The sequence below is a fragment of the Macaca nemestrina genome, chromosome 3 (assembly GCF_043159975.1).
Source record: "Macaca nemestrina isolate mMacNem1 chromosome 3, mMacNem.hap1, whole genome shotgun sequence".
NCBI lineage: Eukaryota > Metazoa > Chordata > Mammalia > Primates > Cercopithecidae > Macaca > Macaca nemestrina.
The window spans coordinates 95,293,213-95,313,597 of record NC_092127.1 but is presented as its reverse complement, the minus strand read 5'-3'; the positions used below and the strand labels follow the sequence as shown (position 1 = coordinate 95,313,597).

The 20,385-nt window shown below is 36.3% G+C and overlaps 1 protein-coding gene across 3 annotated transcripts in view; it reads left to right on the top strand.

The window, feature by feature from the left end:
- Positions 1-20,385, top strand: part of LOC105479619 (glutamate ionotropic receptor delta type subunit 2) — a 1,566,744-nt gene that overhangs the window by 1,508,384 nt on the left and 37,975 nt on the right. For 2 of the 3 annotated variants that reach the window (XM_024792196.2, XM_011737665.3), the window contains exon 15: positions 13,650-13,890. In XM_024792196.2, coding sequence (XP_024647964.1) covers positions 13,650-13,890 — 241 coding nt within the window. Of the gene's footprint in view, positions 1-13,649; positions 13,891-16,545; positions 19,279-20,385 lie in introns of those variants that run through there. The other variant, XM_011737663.3, reaches the window with a different exon arrangement.

Below are 20,385 nucleotides of genomic sequence, written 5' to 3'. Positions count from 1 at the left end.
GCAGTGTTAATATATACTTAAAGAGGTGATGTTTTATATTAACCTAAAAATAAAATGCTATACAGATAATGATATTATAATTTTAATGAAGATCAGCTTCTATCAACTAAAGTGAAGCTAGCTATCACCATTTAGAATAAAATTTTTGGAGATCTTGTGTTAAATAATGACTTACAATCAGTGTAAGTAGTTGATCAGGTTTGTCACATCAAGTTATCATATGTGAAATACTCAAAAACAATTTGGTTTCTTCAGTAGTTTAAATCTCTCATGCTTTTTGTCTACATAGTTAATCTTTATTAACTTATTATTTTCACAACACAGGAGTTAAGTTAATGAAAGCTTGAATATGAAGAATTTGCTTGCTAAAGTAAATAATAAAATGTAGTACTTACCTGTTTTAATTTATTGACTGTGTGGTAAAAAATGAAACACCGTAATGACAATAGAAATGCTTTGCAAATTATGAAGTGATATTTTTAAAAAGAAGGATATAACATTGATATGTGTCTTAGTTTTTAAAAACATCTCACTTATTAACAGAGAGAAGAATAAGCATACATTCTAAAGGTTCCGGGTCTCAGATTAGTTTCACCCCAGATATGATTCAGAGGGAGAAGGAAGAAAGTCAGAAGGAACATTCCAAAATTGGAAAAGTAGTAAAAAGGAAAGTGGCCCCTAAGTGACACCCGTAACTCTGCAATCATGACATTGCTGCTGTGCTGTGTATTTCATAATCTGTTTCTTAGTCTGCCCAGGCTTTCCTAACAAAATGACAGACTGGGTGGCTCAAACAATGGAAATTTATTTCTCACAGTTCTTGAGGCTAGAGGTCCAAGATCAAGCAAGGTTTCAGCAAGGTAGATTTCATTCTGAAGCTTCTCCTCTTGGCTTGTAGGGAAGCTGCCATCTTGCTCTGTGTTCACAGCACCTCTTCTTTGTGAAAAGAGAAAGCAAACATGATGGTGTCTCTTCTTCTAAGAGTACTAATCCCTTCCAATCGGGTCCCCATTCTCCTGACTTCATCTAACCCTAATTACCTCCCAAACACCCCATCTCCAAATACCATTAAAATGGGGCTTAGAGCTTTATCATATAAACTTTGGAGGGGCATAAACATTCGGTCCATAATATCATGAGATCGAGTGCTTTTGTTTTTTACATCCATGACAAATCAAGTTAACAAATATTTATTGAGTGAATACAGAAGGAAAGTCACGATGCTTGTGGTGTAATGAATAGGATGAAACACATATTTCAAGATTCCTGTCCTCAAGGAGTTTATAGCCTGGTTGAGAATATAAGAAGTGCACAAGAAGAAAAACATGCATCAAATGTAAATAATAATTCAGAGTGAAAATGGAGATGTCACAAGGCAACCTATGGTTCAACCCTAAATGGGCAGTTCTAAGGAACATTTTTGCAGAGGAGATGGAATCTGAGTCCTGAGAGATGGTCTTCATAGAAGCATGAGAAAAGAATGCCCTCTTGTCATTCACTTATTCACTTATTCACTTATCCTTTAATATTTATTAAAGGATATTATGTGTCAGGGGTTAGAAATACAAAATTAATAGTGCAAAGTTTAGTATCTGTCCTCAAGAAGGCTAGCATCTAAAAAAATAAATAAATAAAAACACCACTAAATTCAAGATCAAGTCTCAACTCCTTAAATAACTTATAAGCCTTGCTTCTCCAGTGTGGTTCTGGTTCTTCCCATATTCATGCTCAGTCTCAGGGAACTCCATTCATCTTTTCAGAATGCCGGTACTTTCTTCCTGCTGGGCCTTTGCACAAGCTGTTTCCTCTACCCAGAGTACTCTTTTACCAATCTCCATGCCATCACCTGTTCTACTAATTCCTAATTTCTCATCTAAGATAACACTTATTCCAAAATGTTGTTCCTAAACTGGCCATCCCTCCAAAACCAAGATCTGGTGATCTTTGCATGGTGCCTTCTCTCATGCTGCCCCATTCCGGGCACGTGGCCACCCTGCAGTGGAACTATACAGTAGTGTAATTGGAGATGAACATCCAAGGAACAGTTTTAGGACTTTTCCTCCATTTATAAAAACCTCAGCTGGATGCGGTGGCTCACGCCTATAATCCCAGCACTTTGGGAGGCTGAGGCGGGTGAGTCACCTGAGGTCAGGAGTTCAAGACAATCCTGGCCAATGTGGTGAAACCCCCTCTCTACTAAAACAGGCAAAAATTAGCTAGGCATAGTGGCGGGTGCCTGTAATCCCAGCTATTCGGGAGGCTGAGGCAGGAGAATTGCTTGAATCCAGAAGAAGGAGGTTGCAGTGAGCCAAGATCGCATCATGTACTCTAGCCTGGGTGACAGGGCGAGACTCCATCTCAAAAAAAAAAAAAAAGAAAAGAAAAGAAAAGAAAAGAAAAAGAAAACGAAATCTCATAGCATATTTGGATTCATGATGGAAAGAAGTTTGTAAGTAGAATTCACTTATTAAAATGTCTAAAATGAAGAGAAACTGATTGTTCTCCTGTGGTTCTGGGCCACCTTAAGAAAAGGTTATGTTACTATCTAAACACTCTACTAAAAAAAAATCAAAACACTTTATTTCAGAGTTGTAATAATGCTAAATACATCTAAAAATTAAAATATAATTTAAAAAAATACTTTGGACTTCCCATCTACGAAAATGTGGGTAAAACAGTAACATTATTATCCCACAGTTGTACTATTATTGATGATCTAACTCGCTCTTGGCTGAGAATTTTCATTAAGTGCACTAAATTTATCCACCAACTGTAATATAAATACACTCTGAGTTTTTAACAATATGTATCAGCGTACAACCTCTAACTTAGATGTTGTTTGCATCATAAAATAATTCTCCCACTATTAAAGCCCTACTAGAGTAGTTCTCAGAATAATGATTTCCTTCCTTATATTTAAATTATTATTCAACTTTTTAAAAGTTTCGAATTTGTGCAAATTCTAAGGAAAATGTTTGTCTCTTCAAAAAGTATCCTTCTTAATCTTCTCTTTCCTAAGGCTATGTCAAAGCTGCATGTCACAGTCTTTATCCATTTTACAAACAGCACACACCTCAGGATCTCACCTATTTTAAAGTTTAATTGTCAGACTCAAGGATATGAAAATATACATAAATATGTATAACATATATACAATACACTAAGCAAAATAAGTTTGATTTTATGACATCTTTTCATAAACGTGCATTTGAAAGTTTTGCATAAGAAAAATGAAGAGTGACTCTAAACAGAGATGATCATTGCCAGTTTCTCACTGCAGAATGAAATATTTTTTCTCCTTTACCCTATAACCCAAATATCACACTGAGCTTAAGGATGAAGCTGACATTTTAAAAGATCACCAAAAGTGTTCTCTTTCCAATTGCAATTATGCCCTCTATCTCAGTGGGAGCCATTGTCTGGGTCTTCTCAGCTCTCTAGCATCTTTCTGGCTTGCTTTCATTACCCTGATTATCTATTCATTTGCCGCCCAGTACTCATTTTATGAAAGATCATGTCTGCCATTTCTATAATGAGTGCTTGACTTTTACTGCCAGCATAAACACATAAAATATATAATAATTAAAGTTCACTAGTCACCAAAGTCTTGAGATCCGTCATGTTGCTAATTTGATTTTTCAAGCAATTGCTTCTCTGTGAACAGGGCTGATTTTGCCCCCTTAGGCAGTGCAAGACTTATGGTTGAAGGAGACGACTCTAACCTAGAGAGATCAATTTGAATGGGCGCCATATATTTCAAATTTAAGGTTCATTTTCAACCAAATAACATGTCCATAAATTATGATGATTCTTAGAGCCAGCAAAAATTTCATCAATATTTGAACATAAATGTTGTTCTAAATGTTAAAGATTAAACAACGTGCTTTTCAAAACAGTTAAATGTTATTTAATTGTGTAGTTTTTATGGAGAATTATTTAAACTCTAAGGAAAAAGTTAATTGGAATAACTACAGGAGCCTACAACACACAGATTGGAAACTTCACAATATGTTGACTTACATTGAGTAAGGACAAGGTTCCAGGACACCACTTCCTTATTTTGAACACACTTCCTTGTTTTGATAACTTTGGCAAAGCCCCCTAAGTGCCTCATGATAATGAATTCATCTGACGTTGACTCTAATCACAAAGCGATTAATGAACTCATGAGATATTCCTGTGGCTCTCTGGGGACATAAAGATGTGTTATACAAATTGTAATGTTTGTAAATGGATACAGTGGAACACGTGTTAGCCAAGGGACTTGAGTAGCAGACTCTCAGTTTATAAAGAAGCAGGAAATAAAGAGGTGCTTCCATTTATACAGGTTTTCTTTGGAGATAATAAAGATCTTGATGGTGTATTCAAAAAAAGTACAGAAGCCCAGAAGACCCAAGTTTGAAAGCAGAATATATCACTTTCCAGCCATGTGGCCTTGGGAAATTTTTCTTCACCTCTGAGCCTCAATCTCCTCACCTGTAAAAGGAGAATTAGTAATATCAGACTTCTTAAAGGCTTTTACAAGAGTAAGAGGTAGAGGGTCGAAGGCAGGAGGGATTTGAAGTAATCAGTCAGTCAATATCATTCCTCCCTCACAAGGTTGAGAAGTAAATAAAATAATATGCACTGTTTTGAAAAGTCCTTTATAAACTGCAGCATCATGCATGTGTTTATTTTTGCTATTCTTTTGGAAAATAGGTACTCTGAATAAAGTTCACAGGTTTTTTTCCCCTGTACACAGAATGGATGCCTTAGGAAGACACTAGTAACTACATAAGGACATAAACATTGTTTTCTGAATAAACCAGATCTGACCAATTAAGTACTTTATCAAATTACCTTTTCCAAATTTGAAAGTAGCATATCAGGTTTGAAGCAACACAGGAAACTTCTCTTTTTAAACAGGTATCTGCTATGCAGCAGCCTTCAGCAATAACTGAGTTTATCATTAAATCCAGCCTGTGTATTCAGCCCTGCAGTGGGGAGCTGGGCAGGCCACTTCACCTCACTGGCAGGAGTTAAATGTGATCCCATCTCCCCGGTCCTTTCCAGTACTAACACATTGTCATTCTCAGTAAGCATGTGTAGTAATTCTTTACCAATTCTGAAAAACTTTTAATTAATTTGCAGTACTTCTGGTCACACATAATTAAAAACTATTTTTATATCTTTGATTAAAAGAGACACAACCTTTTCTGCCTCAGTTCATTGTCTTACCCATTCTTAGTAAATCATAATCACTTCCCTGGAATTTCTTTTTTTTTTTAGGAGTGTAATATCTGCTCATATCACCTTGATTTCAGTCTCAAGCTCCCATTGCCTAGAAAATGATTCAGCAAATGCAACCCTCAGAAGACAAATACTACCTCATCTTGAATAAGTGAGGCAGTCACTCTTTTGGAACATGGGCACTTCCAATCTCAGAAAAGATGCTCAGACATATATTACAATATAATCAGAAAACCAAAGAAATTCAAAATTCACTTGAAGGATTATGCTGCCATTGTTAATATGCACTGTATATGTGAAATTCTTTCTCAGCGTGGTGAAACGTGGACTCAACATATGATCACTCTGTACTCATTTAAAGATGCACACATAATAACAGACATTACTACATGTTAATTAATACATATTAATACACTATTGAAAGAGCACTGGAATAGGAGCCACCATCTCTGGTTCTAACACAGACATACTTTCCAGTGATAGGACTTGCTAGATCACTTAAACCCTCTCAACTTCAATATCTTTATCAGTGAAATGAGAACTTATTGACTTATGGAGTTATTTTCTCTGAGGTTTCCAAACTAGGTCAGAAACTATAGCCAGAAGGCCATTCTGGCAGCTTGCCTGTTTTTACAAATAAAGCTCACTTGTTTACTTACTTTCTACGGCTGCTTTCACACTACAAAGGCAGAGTTGAGTAGCTGTGATGGACACCATACGGTCCACAAAGTCTAAAATATTGGCTATCTGACCCTTAACAATAAAAGTTTGCTGACCTCTAGTCTAAAAGATGATAGTTATGAATTTATCTGAAATACCGTGAAGTGCTATTAACCTATATGATAGAAACTCTTTGTGGATTGGAATTAAGCAACTGCCATTTGGCTCAACTAGCTAGAAGAAATATTTAAAAGTTCAATTTAAACGAACGAAATAGCTCCTAATAGTCTCCCTTCCACTATTTGGTATTACTGAGGTATTAAACGCTATCAGTAAATATTTGTTGCATTGAATGTTCCCAACTGATTGACTAAGAGATTTTGCTTAAGAAAAGTAATCGATTGATGGTTGATTCACAGGAAGTTGATAGAATTGGTTTTTACAACTCTGATATGCAAATTGTAATATTAGATATGCCAATCAAAGTGCCATTATGCTTGATTGTTTAAATCTTAATCTTTGAGAAGTGATTTTGCTTCGATGCAAGTTTACCTACATTTTCCAAAGCTAGGATGAAAAAATTGATGAAGGAATGAAAAACCTATCGAGCTAAAGTGTTTCTGAAAATCATCTGCATGCTATTATTAATACTTCCTCAGTAACCATGGAGAGGAAAATGTTGTGAAAACCCAGAAAATGAATTTAATAATGCAGATATTCTGAGCCAAAATAGATCTATTCAGTGTGTGAAAAAAATAATTATTTTTTCAGAAATTTCAAAATTTCTTTCTCAGTGATAACTGACATTAAACAGTATTGAGTAATGGGACTCTCTCCTAAATATCTTTTTAATTTTGGTTACATAAAATTCATAAATATGTACTGATAAAATATTTTTGAAATATTAAAATGGTTATTTTATCCTCACGAATTTCTACCTCCAAGTTGCCTCAATACTTCCAAATTAAAGAAATACCTACAAGGTCTCATATCATAGAGTTTCTGTCATTACATAGCTAGAATTATCTTTCACTATGACAGGACAAGAAGCTTGAAGACCTAGGATGTAAGAAGAATATTCAGGAGAGGAAAGGAAGCCTTACATCTTCTGGCCAGAGGATTCTAACAGAGGTCAGGAGAAGAGAAAGGCAAGAAGAAGGCATTAGATAGATTGAAAGGCACAACAAGGGTAGAAGACCTAATGCTTCTCTTCCCATTAGGGTCTCTGGGGGAGTTCCCAGGGCACACCAGGCTCTTTAACAACAGAGAACACCTCAAATTATTAAGAATGCCAGAGCAGCAGGGTCAGGAAAAAGCACAGGTTCAATCATCATTCCCAGGCCTCCTTTTCTTTCCTGTGCCTCCCACACTGAGTTAGAGCATATGCACCTGCCTTGGGCCCCTCCACAGTGAATAACAAGGTGAGGTCATAATACCATCTGGAGGGCTACAGATTCATCAGGGACTGGATAAAGAAAATGGCAGAAGCTCAGAAGGATGTAGAGCACCCCAACAAACCAAAGGAGCCTGGGTCAGCAGGGAGGAGCCCATAAGGCCTCCATTAGCCAACTTTTAGCACCTATAGCCTCTGCTGACTTTAGGAGCAGTCACCTATTAATCTCTAAAACTGAACCCAAGCCCATCCCACCTCAAAGGAGAGCTGTCAAAGCAATGTCAAGGACCTGCAGGAGACCTTTCCTCTAAATCCCCAATTTCAGGGATATAATGCTGTCCTCCATAAATCCTGATGCCATGTTGAAAAAGAGTGAGGGAAAAGAGAAGAAATGGGAAGAATTGAGTAATTCTCTCAAGTAGATTGAGCTAAAGCTAGAGACATGTTAAATTATTAGATGAGATTAAATTTTAAATCTTATTGGGCTAAATTTAGTTTTTTTCCCACTGCTCAGTAGGCACTGTCCTCCTGAGGAAGATCAATTAAGTTATAGAGAAAAGCTACATTTTCTTTGCATTCCCAAATTGTAGCATGAATAAATTTGCAATCACACTATAATTATATTGTTTGGTTTAGAGGAAACATATTGATGAGAGCTTTACTCAGGGTCTAAGAAATCTCTGAAACTAAAGAAGATAGCTTTTCTCTGCATACTTACATATTAGAAGCTGCGTAAGATAATGGAGAGAAATGTGCTGGAAGGCAGACCTGAGTTCTAAGCCCAACTTAACTGTTTACTATCTGTGTGAGCAACTTAAAAAGTCATTTAAACTCTACAGCCGTGACATTGTGTGTTCAATGTGAAAAATCTAGGGAATCATTAAGCTAGATTACTTAGTGTCTTCATCTATAAAATGGGGGAGGAGAAACAGACGGGGAAGAAATAATGTCTGCAACCCTTTCCATTCTAATTTCCTAGTAGAAATAACTAAAAAGGCAGGTGTCATTTTTCTTAGATAACCAATAACCAGTAACTTTTTAAATTGGGTTCAGTAGGAATTCACATATGGGCCATGATTCCAGAAAAGTTTGAGAGGAACTTACTGGCAGCTATGGTATTTAAGGACAAAATCAAAGTCACCTATGTGGGAATAGAAGTTTGCATCCAACTTTCAGCAACCTGTTTTGTAACAAATAAATTAATTTGAAAATCATTTCCTAGAGTAGTGATTAAAAATGGTAAGGGATCAAAAATTAGTGTGAGTCTCAAACACAAATGAGGCTATTATCTTCAAAGTAAGTAAAAGGCTTTTCAAGATGAATGCCTAAACCTGTTGGATTTCTTTAATTTTAATATGAAAGAAGGATCTTTTGATTCCCCTACTCCCTTCCCCTGAAATTTGCTCATTTATACCAATAAAGAATTCAGTGGGTGCAGGATTGATCTATCAGCCATTTTCAAATTGCAATTAAGTTTTTTGGACTTCTAAAATTTCTGTTCAATGATATCACATATGTTTTAATATTTTGGATGAAAAAAAGGAAATGAGATGTCCTTGTCAGTGAATCATTCATTGATCATATGGGCATATAATTCTCCATTAAGAAGTATGTGCCGGAACAGATCCAAAGAAAAAACAGTGGTCATACGTATGACAATAATAAGTCTAGCTTTAGAGTTGCAGTAGCCTTCCACGTGCCAAGCAATGAGCTTTTCATGCATCTTGATCATTGAGACTGTCATGTGTGGTCTCATTAATTCACACCACACTAATCCTCCAATGTAAGTGTTGTTATGCATCATCATGGGGTAAACACAGCAGGAATTTTTCTGACTATACTCCAAAAAGAGATTTTAGCCATTAGTTCATCACAATCTAATAGCTAAACTTATTTCTAATGGTTTACATATTTACAGCCCCAAGAAGTCTATACTTCAGCACTTCAATCTATAACCACAGTAACTCTCTGCTCTCTATAAGCAAAGACTGCCATCTTGTGGAAATTGCATACCAAACAAACATTGTTATTCCATAAACTCAAAAGTTTTTCTTGTATTTATTAAGAATTTTGTAACTGGATTTTTGCATTGTCATACATATGCGCATGCGCACACACACACATTATTGTTGCTTATAATTACGAGGTACAATTCTCCTTTAGGTGATTTTTCAAGTTCAATTTAAAAGGGCCAGTGCTTTGGAAAGATTGAAGAGAACATATCTCTTTGTTTATTATAAAAATTAATCCTGTTCGCCTTCCAGGCAGTGCATTATATTTTACCACACTTGCTTTACCTAATCTTTAAATTGGGTTTTTGTTAAATCATAAAAAGGAGGCCATGGTGAGACCGTTCTGATGGAATTTCCAGGAGCACTACATTTTGTAGCAAAATGTTATGACAGAACTCTGGACTTAGAAAACACTTTCATTCCCTTCCAACACTTGTAGCCCATGCCAGCCTGTATTCCTGGAATCTGTTGTCGGGGTGACTGAGGGGTCATATGGTCCAATTGCTCTGTACATCCCCAAAGATGAAATCTCCCTGCAATGCCCCAGCCACTTGTGCTGCTGTGAGCATAAAATAAACCATACAAAGAGACTTTTGTGGCATAGTGATACTTGAGGCACCTAGAGAGGGTGCTTCCTTCTTTCCCCTCGGTGATCTCCTATCGCTCAGCTGGCTGAACCTAAAAATTCTGCAATTAAATGATTTTTTTTTGTTTGTTTAAGGCTTTTAATTCCTATTAGAATTGAAATAGGTGAGGTATAATATATATAAAATATATATGATGCATATATATGATGCATATATATATATACTCTTCAATAATTATTTCTAAAGTCAAAATATTTTCCAGGTTTAGAAAGAATAAGGAGAGAAAAGTAAATACGTGAAATGCAAGAGCCCCAAATACCACTGAGAAGAAAGTGCAGGCAGTAAATCAGTTCCTGAATGAAGGAATGAATGAACATGAACTGAGGGCATTAAAAAAATGGCTTCACAGTGTCACTCAAGCCACTCGGATGGAATGTGCAGTCGTGGTTTAGAATAAATTTTGTACCCAAGGAAATGTCTGGAATGAAGTCATTCTTCAACTGTTTATTAAATGGATAGATGAATAAAACAGGAATGGAATAAATTAGAAAACAGTATCAGTCGTAAGAAAAAAGAATAGGATCTGAGATCAGAGTTTAGGATTTATGTACCAAAAACTGTGTTAAGTATATTCCATCAGTAAATATGCACCTGCTCTGTAGTAGGCAATATGGAGGATGATGAGTACACACTTTAGAAAATGGAACAGACTAATCAAGTAATTATAAATAATGGTAAGTGCTATGAAAGAAAATTCTTACACTTTCACAGTGTATTAGTTCATTCTCTCACTGAAAGAAATACCCAAGACTGGATAATTTATAAAGAAAGAGGTTTAATTGACTCACAGTTCCCCATGGCTGAGGAGGCCTCAGGAAACTTACAGTCATGGTGAAAGGCACCTCTTCACAAGGCAGCAGGAGAGAGAATGAATGCCGAGCAAAGGGAAAGCCCCTTATAAAACCATCAGATCTCATGAGACTCACTCAGTATCACAAGAACGGCATGAGGGAAACCACCCCTATGATTCAATTATCTCCACCCAGTCCTGCACTTGACACGTGGAGATTATTACAAGGTGAGATGCGTATGGGGACAGAGAGTCAAACCATATCACACAACTATTGACCAATATGGTGTGATGCAAATAGGAGAGCAGGGAAATGGGATCTCATTTTGTGCCCAGCTGTATTATCATTAAGCAAATGTTGCTGTGGTTGCCTTTTATATCTACAAGTACTTATAAACTCAAATTTAAGAAGAATTATTTGTTCAAAGATGATTAAATTTTTCCTCCAACATATTCAATGGTGCTCTGACTACCTAGAGCCTTTAAGGAATGTGCCATTATTTTTTATTATTACAGTAAGAATGCTTAACATGGGTGCTATTCTATTAACAAAATTTTTAATGTACAATACAGTATTGTTAACTATAGGTACAATGTTGTACAGTCGTTTTCTAGAACTTTTCCCTCTTGCATAACTGAAGCTTTATACTTATCGATTAGCAATGCCAACATCATTTAAATGATATTCATTTAAATAGGCCAAGAAAGTAATTTTGATCCATGATTACATCTTTGTGTGTTGCCTAACACAGTGCTGGAAATTTCTACAAGTAGTTGCTTCTTTGGATCAAGAGATTGTTTCTCATGTATATTTCTTAAACCTGTTACTTGGAGAGCAAAATGAGGGAAGGGGAATGAAAGTCATAAGTTTGGGAAATGCTGAATTAAACAAAATCATGAAGTTTTCTTTTCTGCTGGTCTTCTGAGAGTCTTTAATAGGCTGACATCTTTGTAAATTTCCAAGAGTGTGTTTCCTGGAATTAATAACCACAAGGCCCTTTTTCTTTTTACAGAGGCTTTCTAGGTACTGGTTTGCTGTGAAATGCACTTTTGGAAATTCTGGAAATGCAAATGGCTTTTTCTGGAATGGAAGCTGAAATAAGGGTGACATATAACCCATTAATATTTATAATCATTTTGGTAAATTCAGTTAATCAAATTAGTTGCTCTTCTAGAGCAACACTCTAGACAGATACATTTCATAGGAAGCAAGGAGAAAAGGTCCAGGTTGCGGGGGAGGTTTCAGTACAGTCTCAGTCCTGGAGTGCTGGCACAGGGCACCAGAGCTGAGGCTGTGGGAACGTCTGGCAGAGATGACAGGGACGTGAGACCAACCCTCCACCAGAGCCGTGAGGGCTGGTCTCACTCTTGTTTAACTCAGATTCAACACTGACCCCACTTCCAATGCCCAGAATCTTCTTTCCTCTGTCATGTTGCTTGTTCTTCTAGCCACATGGATGACATGAAACAAGTAAAAAGGTCACTGAAACTCCATTCTTCTCTCTTAAGTTTTAATCGGTCTCACCCAAAATAATCCAAGACCTTGGGCAAGAGTACAAATGTAGGTTCACATACCCTAAGTCTAGACATGTAAAAATTACACATTAAACTGAAACCCGTTAGATATAATATATTCTATGTTTTTATCTGGACAAATATACCTTCATAACCCCTAGGAGGCCAGGTTCAGGTTTGTATGTGACTAGCCAGGAGGTCTGCACTGACCCAGGAGCACAGGGCTCTGGGGCCCTCTCTTTCCACCTGCAGCTCCATCTTGCACACTGAAGTGTCTCCTACCCAAGGCTTTATGCACCTGAGCTCACTCATCTGAGCTCTGTCCACACTCTCTACAAACTCTACCCTATAGAACTATGGTGCACCCATGGATGTAAGAGCTTCTGCCAGGAGGACAACCCTGGGAAGAGGCCTAGCAGGCCCTGGAAGCACTAAGCTGACCAGGGAATTCCAGGGAACCCAGAGGACGATGCACACTCTGAGCAGGCACACAGCCTTGGCCTGGTCTTCCTTACCCTGTGAAAAAGGGCATAGCTGGAGGAGGGCCACAGCTAGGCTGGCCTCAGGTAGAGCCTAAGAAGCACTGGGAATTGAGAATAATTCCTGTATGGAAAAACATGCTTTAAAAAGCTGCAGTCTGCAGCTACCCTCAGACTCTGGGGAGGGGAAAAAGAAGAGGCAGAAGAAAAAGAAGAGGGTTTTTCCTATTTGAATTTAACTACTTCTGAAAGCCTCTGGTCAGCTTTCTTCTTGTTTTCCAAGGTAAGATTACTTCCCCTTTGGCATTAAAAAGGAAACTAGATGAGTTGTGCGAAAAACCAAAAGAGATGGATTTTATCAACTTGAAACTTGTCCCAAGGCTTTCTCTCACACTGTGTTAAATAATAGGTCTTCTTAATTGAATTTCTTTGTGTGTAGCATATGCTGGGTGACATTATGCCAGCATCTTGCTCTAAGCAGCAAAACGTTCTTCATAAAAGCATTAAGATCCAGAGTATCATTCTGGATGCAGGAAAGGGACACAGAACTGCAGCAACTTGAAAGTGTATAAAAACAGTGCCTCTGAAATATGATTGTAAAAACACACTGCAGCAAACTAGGAGGAAAATATTTAGAATTACAGGATGGAACCAGAAGAAGAAGAATAGGAAGAAAAGCAGAGAGGAAGCTGGGAGGGCGGGATGGGTGAAGAGAGAGAGGAAAGCATTGTGGTGCAATGCTGTCTGTAGAATCAACGCAATGATGACTTTCCATTTCCTAGCACTCCATCTACAAGCAGATCTATATATTCATTTCCCCTTGACAGCCACCATCCTACAGAGGTGGGATTATAAATGGATGTGTTGTGAACAAGGGCAATAACTATGTCTGTAATAACACACGCTTATGTTCTTTATCCCAAGGATCCTGGAGCTTCAGCAGAATGGTGACATGGACATCCTGAAGCACAAATGGTGGCCTAAGAATGGCCAGTGTGACCTGTACTCCTCAGTGGACACAAAGCAGAAAGGAGGCGCCCTGGACATAAAGAGCTTTGCAGGGGTCTTTTGTATCCTGGCTGCTGGAATTGTCCTCTCCTGCTTCATAGCCATGCTGGAGACGTGGTGGAACAAGAGGAAAGGCTCCCGGGTTCCATCAAAAGAGGTACTTGATTGAGAGCTTTGGCTCTAAATTAAATCAACAAGCAGGCTGTATTTCCAGGGAGGACGAACCCAGGGAGGATAATGGGTTGGGGGTGGTCCTTGTTTCTTCTTTGAAAATTAAAAATAAAGTTGTGAAATATAAAAATTGGTAAGATCAATATCAATTTCCATTTTAGGCTATCCCTAGATCAGTAAAGAGGAGACTATAGTGTTTGAAAGACTTAGAATTTCATATACCATAATGGGCTTTGAAATTCTCTCAAATCTCAGAATAGATTTTAATTCAATGATTTTTAAAGGCCATGCATGATTCCTTTGACCAGTTCACAGAGATACTTACCACTTTATTTCACTTAGGTGTTTAACTTGTAAGTAAATTCCTTGTGTCTCTAAGATTAGCCCCCCAAAAATACAATACTATAATAAAAATGATCCGAATTTTCTCTTCACCACTAGACTGCCTCCTTCTCTACTCATGTAGATTGACAGAAGCTCTTCGATGGCCCCAAGCTTATCAAATCCAAAATCCACATCATGGAAACATCCAAATTTCAATGTTTCTCCTTTACTCTGGAGCCAGCTTAACATCAGGGCCATATTAAATTTTATCTCGCTATCTGAAAGAATAATTACAGAATTACACATATCTCTCTTGTAGTGGCCTGACTGTTGTTTTCATCATGAAGTATAAGACTTATAAATTAAAGAAAATCTGAAGTTAAATCTTGATTCATTTATCTTATTTCCATTGGACCAATGAGGTGAAAATGTTTTAACTAATGAGGTCATATTCACTAAAGCTTCACAAATTGAAACAAAAACCAATCTGAATTTGCTAAACGATTTGATTTGATGGATAGCTTCAAAGAAAGTTTTAAACTTTCTATAGCTAGAACTTGGCTGACTAACTGATGCCTGAGGCGAATCCTGAAAGGATCTGCTTTAATGCACAATAAATACGACTTCTCATTTGCATATGAATTGTTGCATGTTAATGTATTTTTTTCAAACAGGGTGATTTCAAAAGTAGTGTAAGGATTCCTTCTTATCACCTTATATGCAAAATTGATCAGCATCATTTATAAGGAAAAGCTTGGCTTTAGCGAAGACGAATTTTAGCTTCCTACCTGTGTGAATGAGCATACATTCTAAATATTTGAAGAATGAATTATAAATTAATCAAGTCTTATTGTAGCATTTTCTTTGTGGAATAAGCTTCTGGTATCTCTGTTGACATTGATTCAATGCAAAAGACCACATTAATGCAACATTATAGCTGAGACTTCATATTTTTAAAAATCTGGAAAGTAAGGACTCCCCAAGCTCCTTATATTTTGAATTACTATACATGACATTAAAATTTTGCATTATTATATCTGTTGATGGATGACTACATTACAGTTGCTGTGGGAACCACAAAATTATATGTCTCAATCCTCTAAAGTCTCAGTGATAATATTGCATAAATGGATATTTTTTATTGAATTTTGAAATGAGAAGGGGGAGAAGGAAAAACAGTGATGCACATCAAAATATTTTTCACTGAGGAGCACTATAACAGCACAATGGAAAAAATACATACTCCATTCTAACTTGTGACAGCTAATCCAGGTCCTATGAAAAAATATTTTCTCCTCTTATGATTAATAGATATTTTAAATTCTCATAAATTTAATTTATTGAGTTTGGCTATAAATAAGACTAATAACAAGGAAAATTTTATTTCCTTCCAGTTTTATTTCTCAAATTTTGAGAAATATTTATTTCTCAAATCTTTAATACTCACTTTTAGTGAAAATTATAAGGAATTTATAAATTGGTTTCAATTCCAAAAATCTGAGATTTTAGTTATATTTTTGTTTATTAACTGCCTTCTTACCAAGACGCCATTAGCATAGCTTAAAGCGTCTTTGGTTTTGAGGTCAGTTAGCATAAAGCTGGCCCTAAACTAAAGCTATCACTCCCATGCCCTAACTTGAAGGGGTCCCTAAATATCTCACTGACTTCACAATATTCACTGATTCAGGTGCTAGATACTTTGAGTGCATAAAATCCCTCAATTAGAAATTATTTTGTGTTGAGTATTGCTCTCTCTCAACAATCTCACATATCCTTGGCTTACAAGAAATAACACTTTAACAGTCACTAACACTTCAGTATGAAATAGCTGACTATATCATTTTCTTTCAAGAATGGAAACTTAAGGTTAGGAGTAAGTGGTTGAAAGGAACAAAAATTTAACTTGGAATGAGACACCCTGAAAAAGGAGGAAGCATGTATAAAGAAGAGGTGGGGTTAGAGTTGCCAAAACCATAATTTCTATTGGTACAATTTTGCCTGGGCCTGTCTTTCATAGAATGGCAATCACCCATCAACTGCTTCCATATCTTTGTAGTTGCATGTGGCATATGATCACTTTAAAACCTTTACTGCAAGAAAAATATTTATTATAGATAACCTTATCTCAGAATTGGAACCCCCAGAAACTAGCACAGTGCCTGGCTCATACTAGGTGCTCAATAAATATTTGTTAAATGAATAAACCACAAAGTTCAGTTAATTACATGTTTGCTGAACTACTTTTTTTTTTTTTTTTTTTTTTAACCATCAAAGCTAGTACTGATGAGAACCTTATTTTCTTTTTCTTCATCTCCAGGATGACAAGGAAATTGACCTGGAGCACCTCCATAGACGTGTAAATAGCTTGTGCACAGATGACGACAGCCCCCATAAACAGTTTTCCACCTCGTCAATTGATTTGACCCCTCTGGACATTGACACTTTGCCAACACGACAAGCACTGGAGCAAATCAGTGATTTCAGGAACACTCATATTACCACAACAACCTTTATCCCAGAGCAGATCCAGACTCTTAGCCGCACACTGTCAGCTAAAGCTGCTTCTGGTTTCACTTTTGGCAACGTGCCTGAGCACCGAACTGGCCCTTTTAGGCACAGGGCACCTAATGGGGGCTTTTTCAGGAGTCCTATAAAAACAATGTCATCTATTCCTTATCAACCAACTCCTACCCTGGGGCTCAATCTGGGTAATGATCCAGACCGAGGCACCTCCATATGAGCATCAAACAGATCTCTTCACTGTTTCTTTTTTAGGACTCCCTTTGCAAGGAGCAACTGTAATATTGTGGGACTAACATGGATGTAACGTTAAAAAAAAGATCAGGATTATTAGTAACAATTCTAGTATTTTCCTCCCACCTTCTCCCTCTCCTCTCTCCTCTATTATTTTCTCTCTTTTCCCCTCCTTTCCTGTACATTTTCCTCCGCTTTTTTTCATTACTCAACTTGTTCCCCAAGAAGGTAGTGTACTAGGATCCTATTAGTCTGCTTTTCATATACTGTACATCAAGTATAGGAAATGTGCACTGAGTATACTAAAAGTATATGCAGGATTAATTTTACATAAAGGCCTCTTCTGTAACATTTCTCTATTTTTAGAAATACAATTGCAATAACTTCAGTCTTTTTACATTCTTCTGCTGCATCCATACAATGCTCCACTGCTGTTGAGTGTCCTTTAACTGTGGACCAAAGGCAACCCCTGCAGTGTTTATAAAACAATTTAAAGACCATTCAGGCCACATAAGATGAGAATGCAATTTTGTAGGATTACAAAAAAGCCATTAATATGCCAGTCAAGACTACAGTTAAAACTACTCTTGCACTGCAACAGTGCATATGACCTTTATGTGATTGTACAGTATTAAAAGTTTTTTCTTATGTACAGTAAACTTTATCATATGGCAGAAGCCTCTATTGTGTTAAATAAATTAGTATTTCATATATATACATATATATGCACCTATATAATGTGTATATATATATAAAAAGGCGGCCATTGCTATTGCAATTCATTTAATAAAGCTTTAGTTTAAACAAAAGTATTGTATACAGGAACTATGTATAGTGCAGGGGTTCTTTTCAGTTAGAAAAGGCAGGTTGCTTTAATGTTATTCTGACTCGCATTGTTTGCCAACAGAAAATATTTTATACTTTTGTTATTAAAGCATCCAGGGCAATTTAATATTTGTTCCTAGATGTAACTCATTTGAATAGGTTTCGCATTTGTTATTCAGCAGTGTATAAAGCTAACCTTGATACTTTTACTTTTAATTAATTATCTAAATGAAAAACGCTATTAGCTGAACCACATCCACAACAGCACATAGAGCTCTAGGAGAGTTGAAACATAGATCGTTGAAGGTTAATAATCCTCTTCCAAAGCAGCAAGTCAATCAATACAATTATGATATTTGGGGAGGGGTGGGAGCCCTTAAGAACTATTGATGTGGCCTTAAATTACTGTCATTTATTATCCTAAAGAAGAAAACATAATAACCATAATGGGCTCTCAACTCAACCCCCTTTTTTATTTAGTTCTATTTGGAGGAGTTATGTATTTTTTACATTAGTGCCAAGTATGTAGAAGGATGACAGCAAAAACAGTGCCTCTTTGTGCACAACCCTTTTAAAGTAGCATTCTTACTTGTTAGAAACGTAGGATGAACTTTGTTTGTAATCCTTAAATTAAAATGTGGTAAGTAGGAAACAAGAACTTATTCTGTGTTTTTACGCAGCCATACACTTACTTTAATCTAATTCATTCTGTGGCTAGGACTGATATAGGAATCAACCTATGTGATTTGCTTTAGGAGAAATTAAAAGGTATATTCTTAAGATATATTATATTTTGATGCTAATTCTGTTCTGGGGAGCATCTTGTATTGTCACTGTTTTGTACTAAATCTTCAAATATTGTCTACTGTGTAAGGCAGAAAAATTTCTCATCATGCAAAAACCATTTTGTTTCCAGGGTAACAAGTACCTAAGTGCATGCACAACTTGTTTTCCCTTGTAACATTCATGATCTCATTTACAAACTCTGATTTTAAAACAAAAAAATCTTTACAACAAGCTATATAGGGACATACCAGATGTTGCAGTGATTTTAGCTATCAACAAACTGTTAACCATGTACAATATTTAAAATAGGCTTATTTTGATGTATCGCCTATTATACAAACACACAAAACATTTTTGGAGGCCTCAGTTATGAGTGACAGAGCTTTCTGTGTATAATTTGTCTAAATAATTTGTCTAATAAAAATGTTTTCTAAACTTGCTCTCATACTATTGAAGTCTTAACTGTAAGATTTGAAAATGTTTACTCTCTCACAGATTGAACTAAATTTTTCTAAAAATTTATCTTGAGTTAATTAAAGCATAAATCACATTAAGTTTTACTAGCAGAACCATGCCAAAATGAGTGGCTCTCTAAAACATTACTAAGTGATGTCCTAAACCAGTGACTGCCTTTCTGCTATTTGAAACTATTTGAAACAACAATATATTTGTTTTTCTCTGTGAATGTCTCTGTGAGCACTTTTTTGGGAAAGATTGATCCTGTTTCATATAAGCAATGCAAGCATGATAATATCAGGGTGAGGGTGTGTTACATCAAAAAAAATAATAAAGAAAAAAAAGAAAATTAAGGGTAATTATTAAACTTAGGATTTATTTCTTAAAAAATGCTTTGCTAGAGAACTATTCATCATGTTGAATCTATTAATTTGGGAATTAATTTAGGCTCTAAGATTATTTATAATAATTTCCCTGCATTTGAACAGTATTTAATTATTCCAGCATCTAACACACCTAAGGGATATGTATCTGAAAATGTATTTTGAAAACATAATTTAGTAAAAAAAAAAAAAAAAAAAAATAGTTCTCGATTGTTCTAAAGTTCCATCCAAAATAATTCTTTGAATTTTGGAACTAAGAGGAATTTTAGAGATCTAGACTATTGACCTCATTTTACAAATCAGGGAACATAAGATACTAAGATGCTGTGATATGCCCAAATGTTTGACAACCTAAAATGTAAACTGGGTCTTCTTTTTTAAAACTCTGCCACCCTTCAATCACACCAACATAGGTCCTCATGGACTGTAAATATAGGCTCCACCTTCTCCTGTTACCAAGCCTAGGCTACAAATCTCTAAGATCCTTCCTTCCTTGTTTGGGACACATAGATCATCTGATTCCACTTTTACAAGTGGGAAAGTGAGTACCTCAGGTTATTTACCCAGAGCCATAGCTAGCGGCAAAACTAAGGTCAGTTCCTGTTTCTGTCTGCACTTGTTTTTTTGGCCCATTGTTTGTCCTGGTTTGCAACACTTAGACCAACCTGGTTATTTCACTACAAGACAAAATACCTTACATCCACATACTTTTATTCTACTCAAATGTCCAATTTAACCCACTGGCGAATCATTAAGATATCTGGTATCACTGTTCCACATCAGAACTTATACACAGGTTTGGGTTTAATCATACATACTTAAAGTTATAAGACTGCCTTCTTCCTCATACCATTAAACTGCAGGCAATTTGTCATGTTCGTAATCATGTTATTTTTCATCTCTTTTAGTTTGGGATTGGCTGTCAACTGAATAAATACTTTTAAAAATAGACT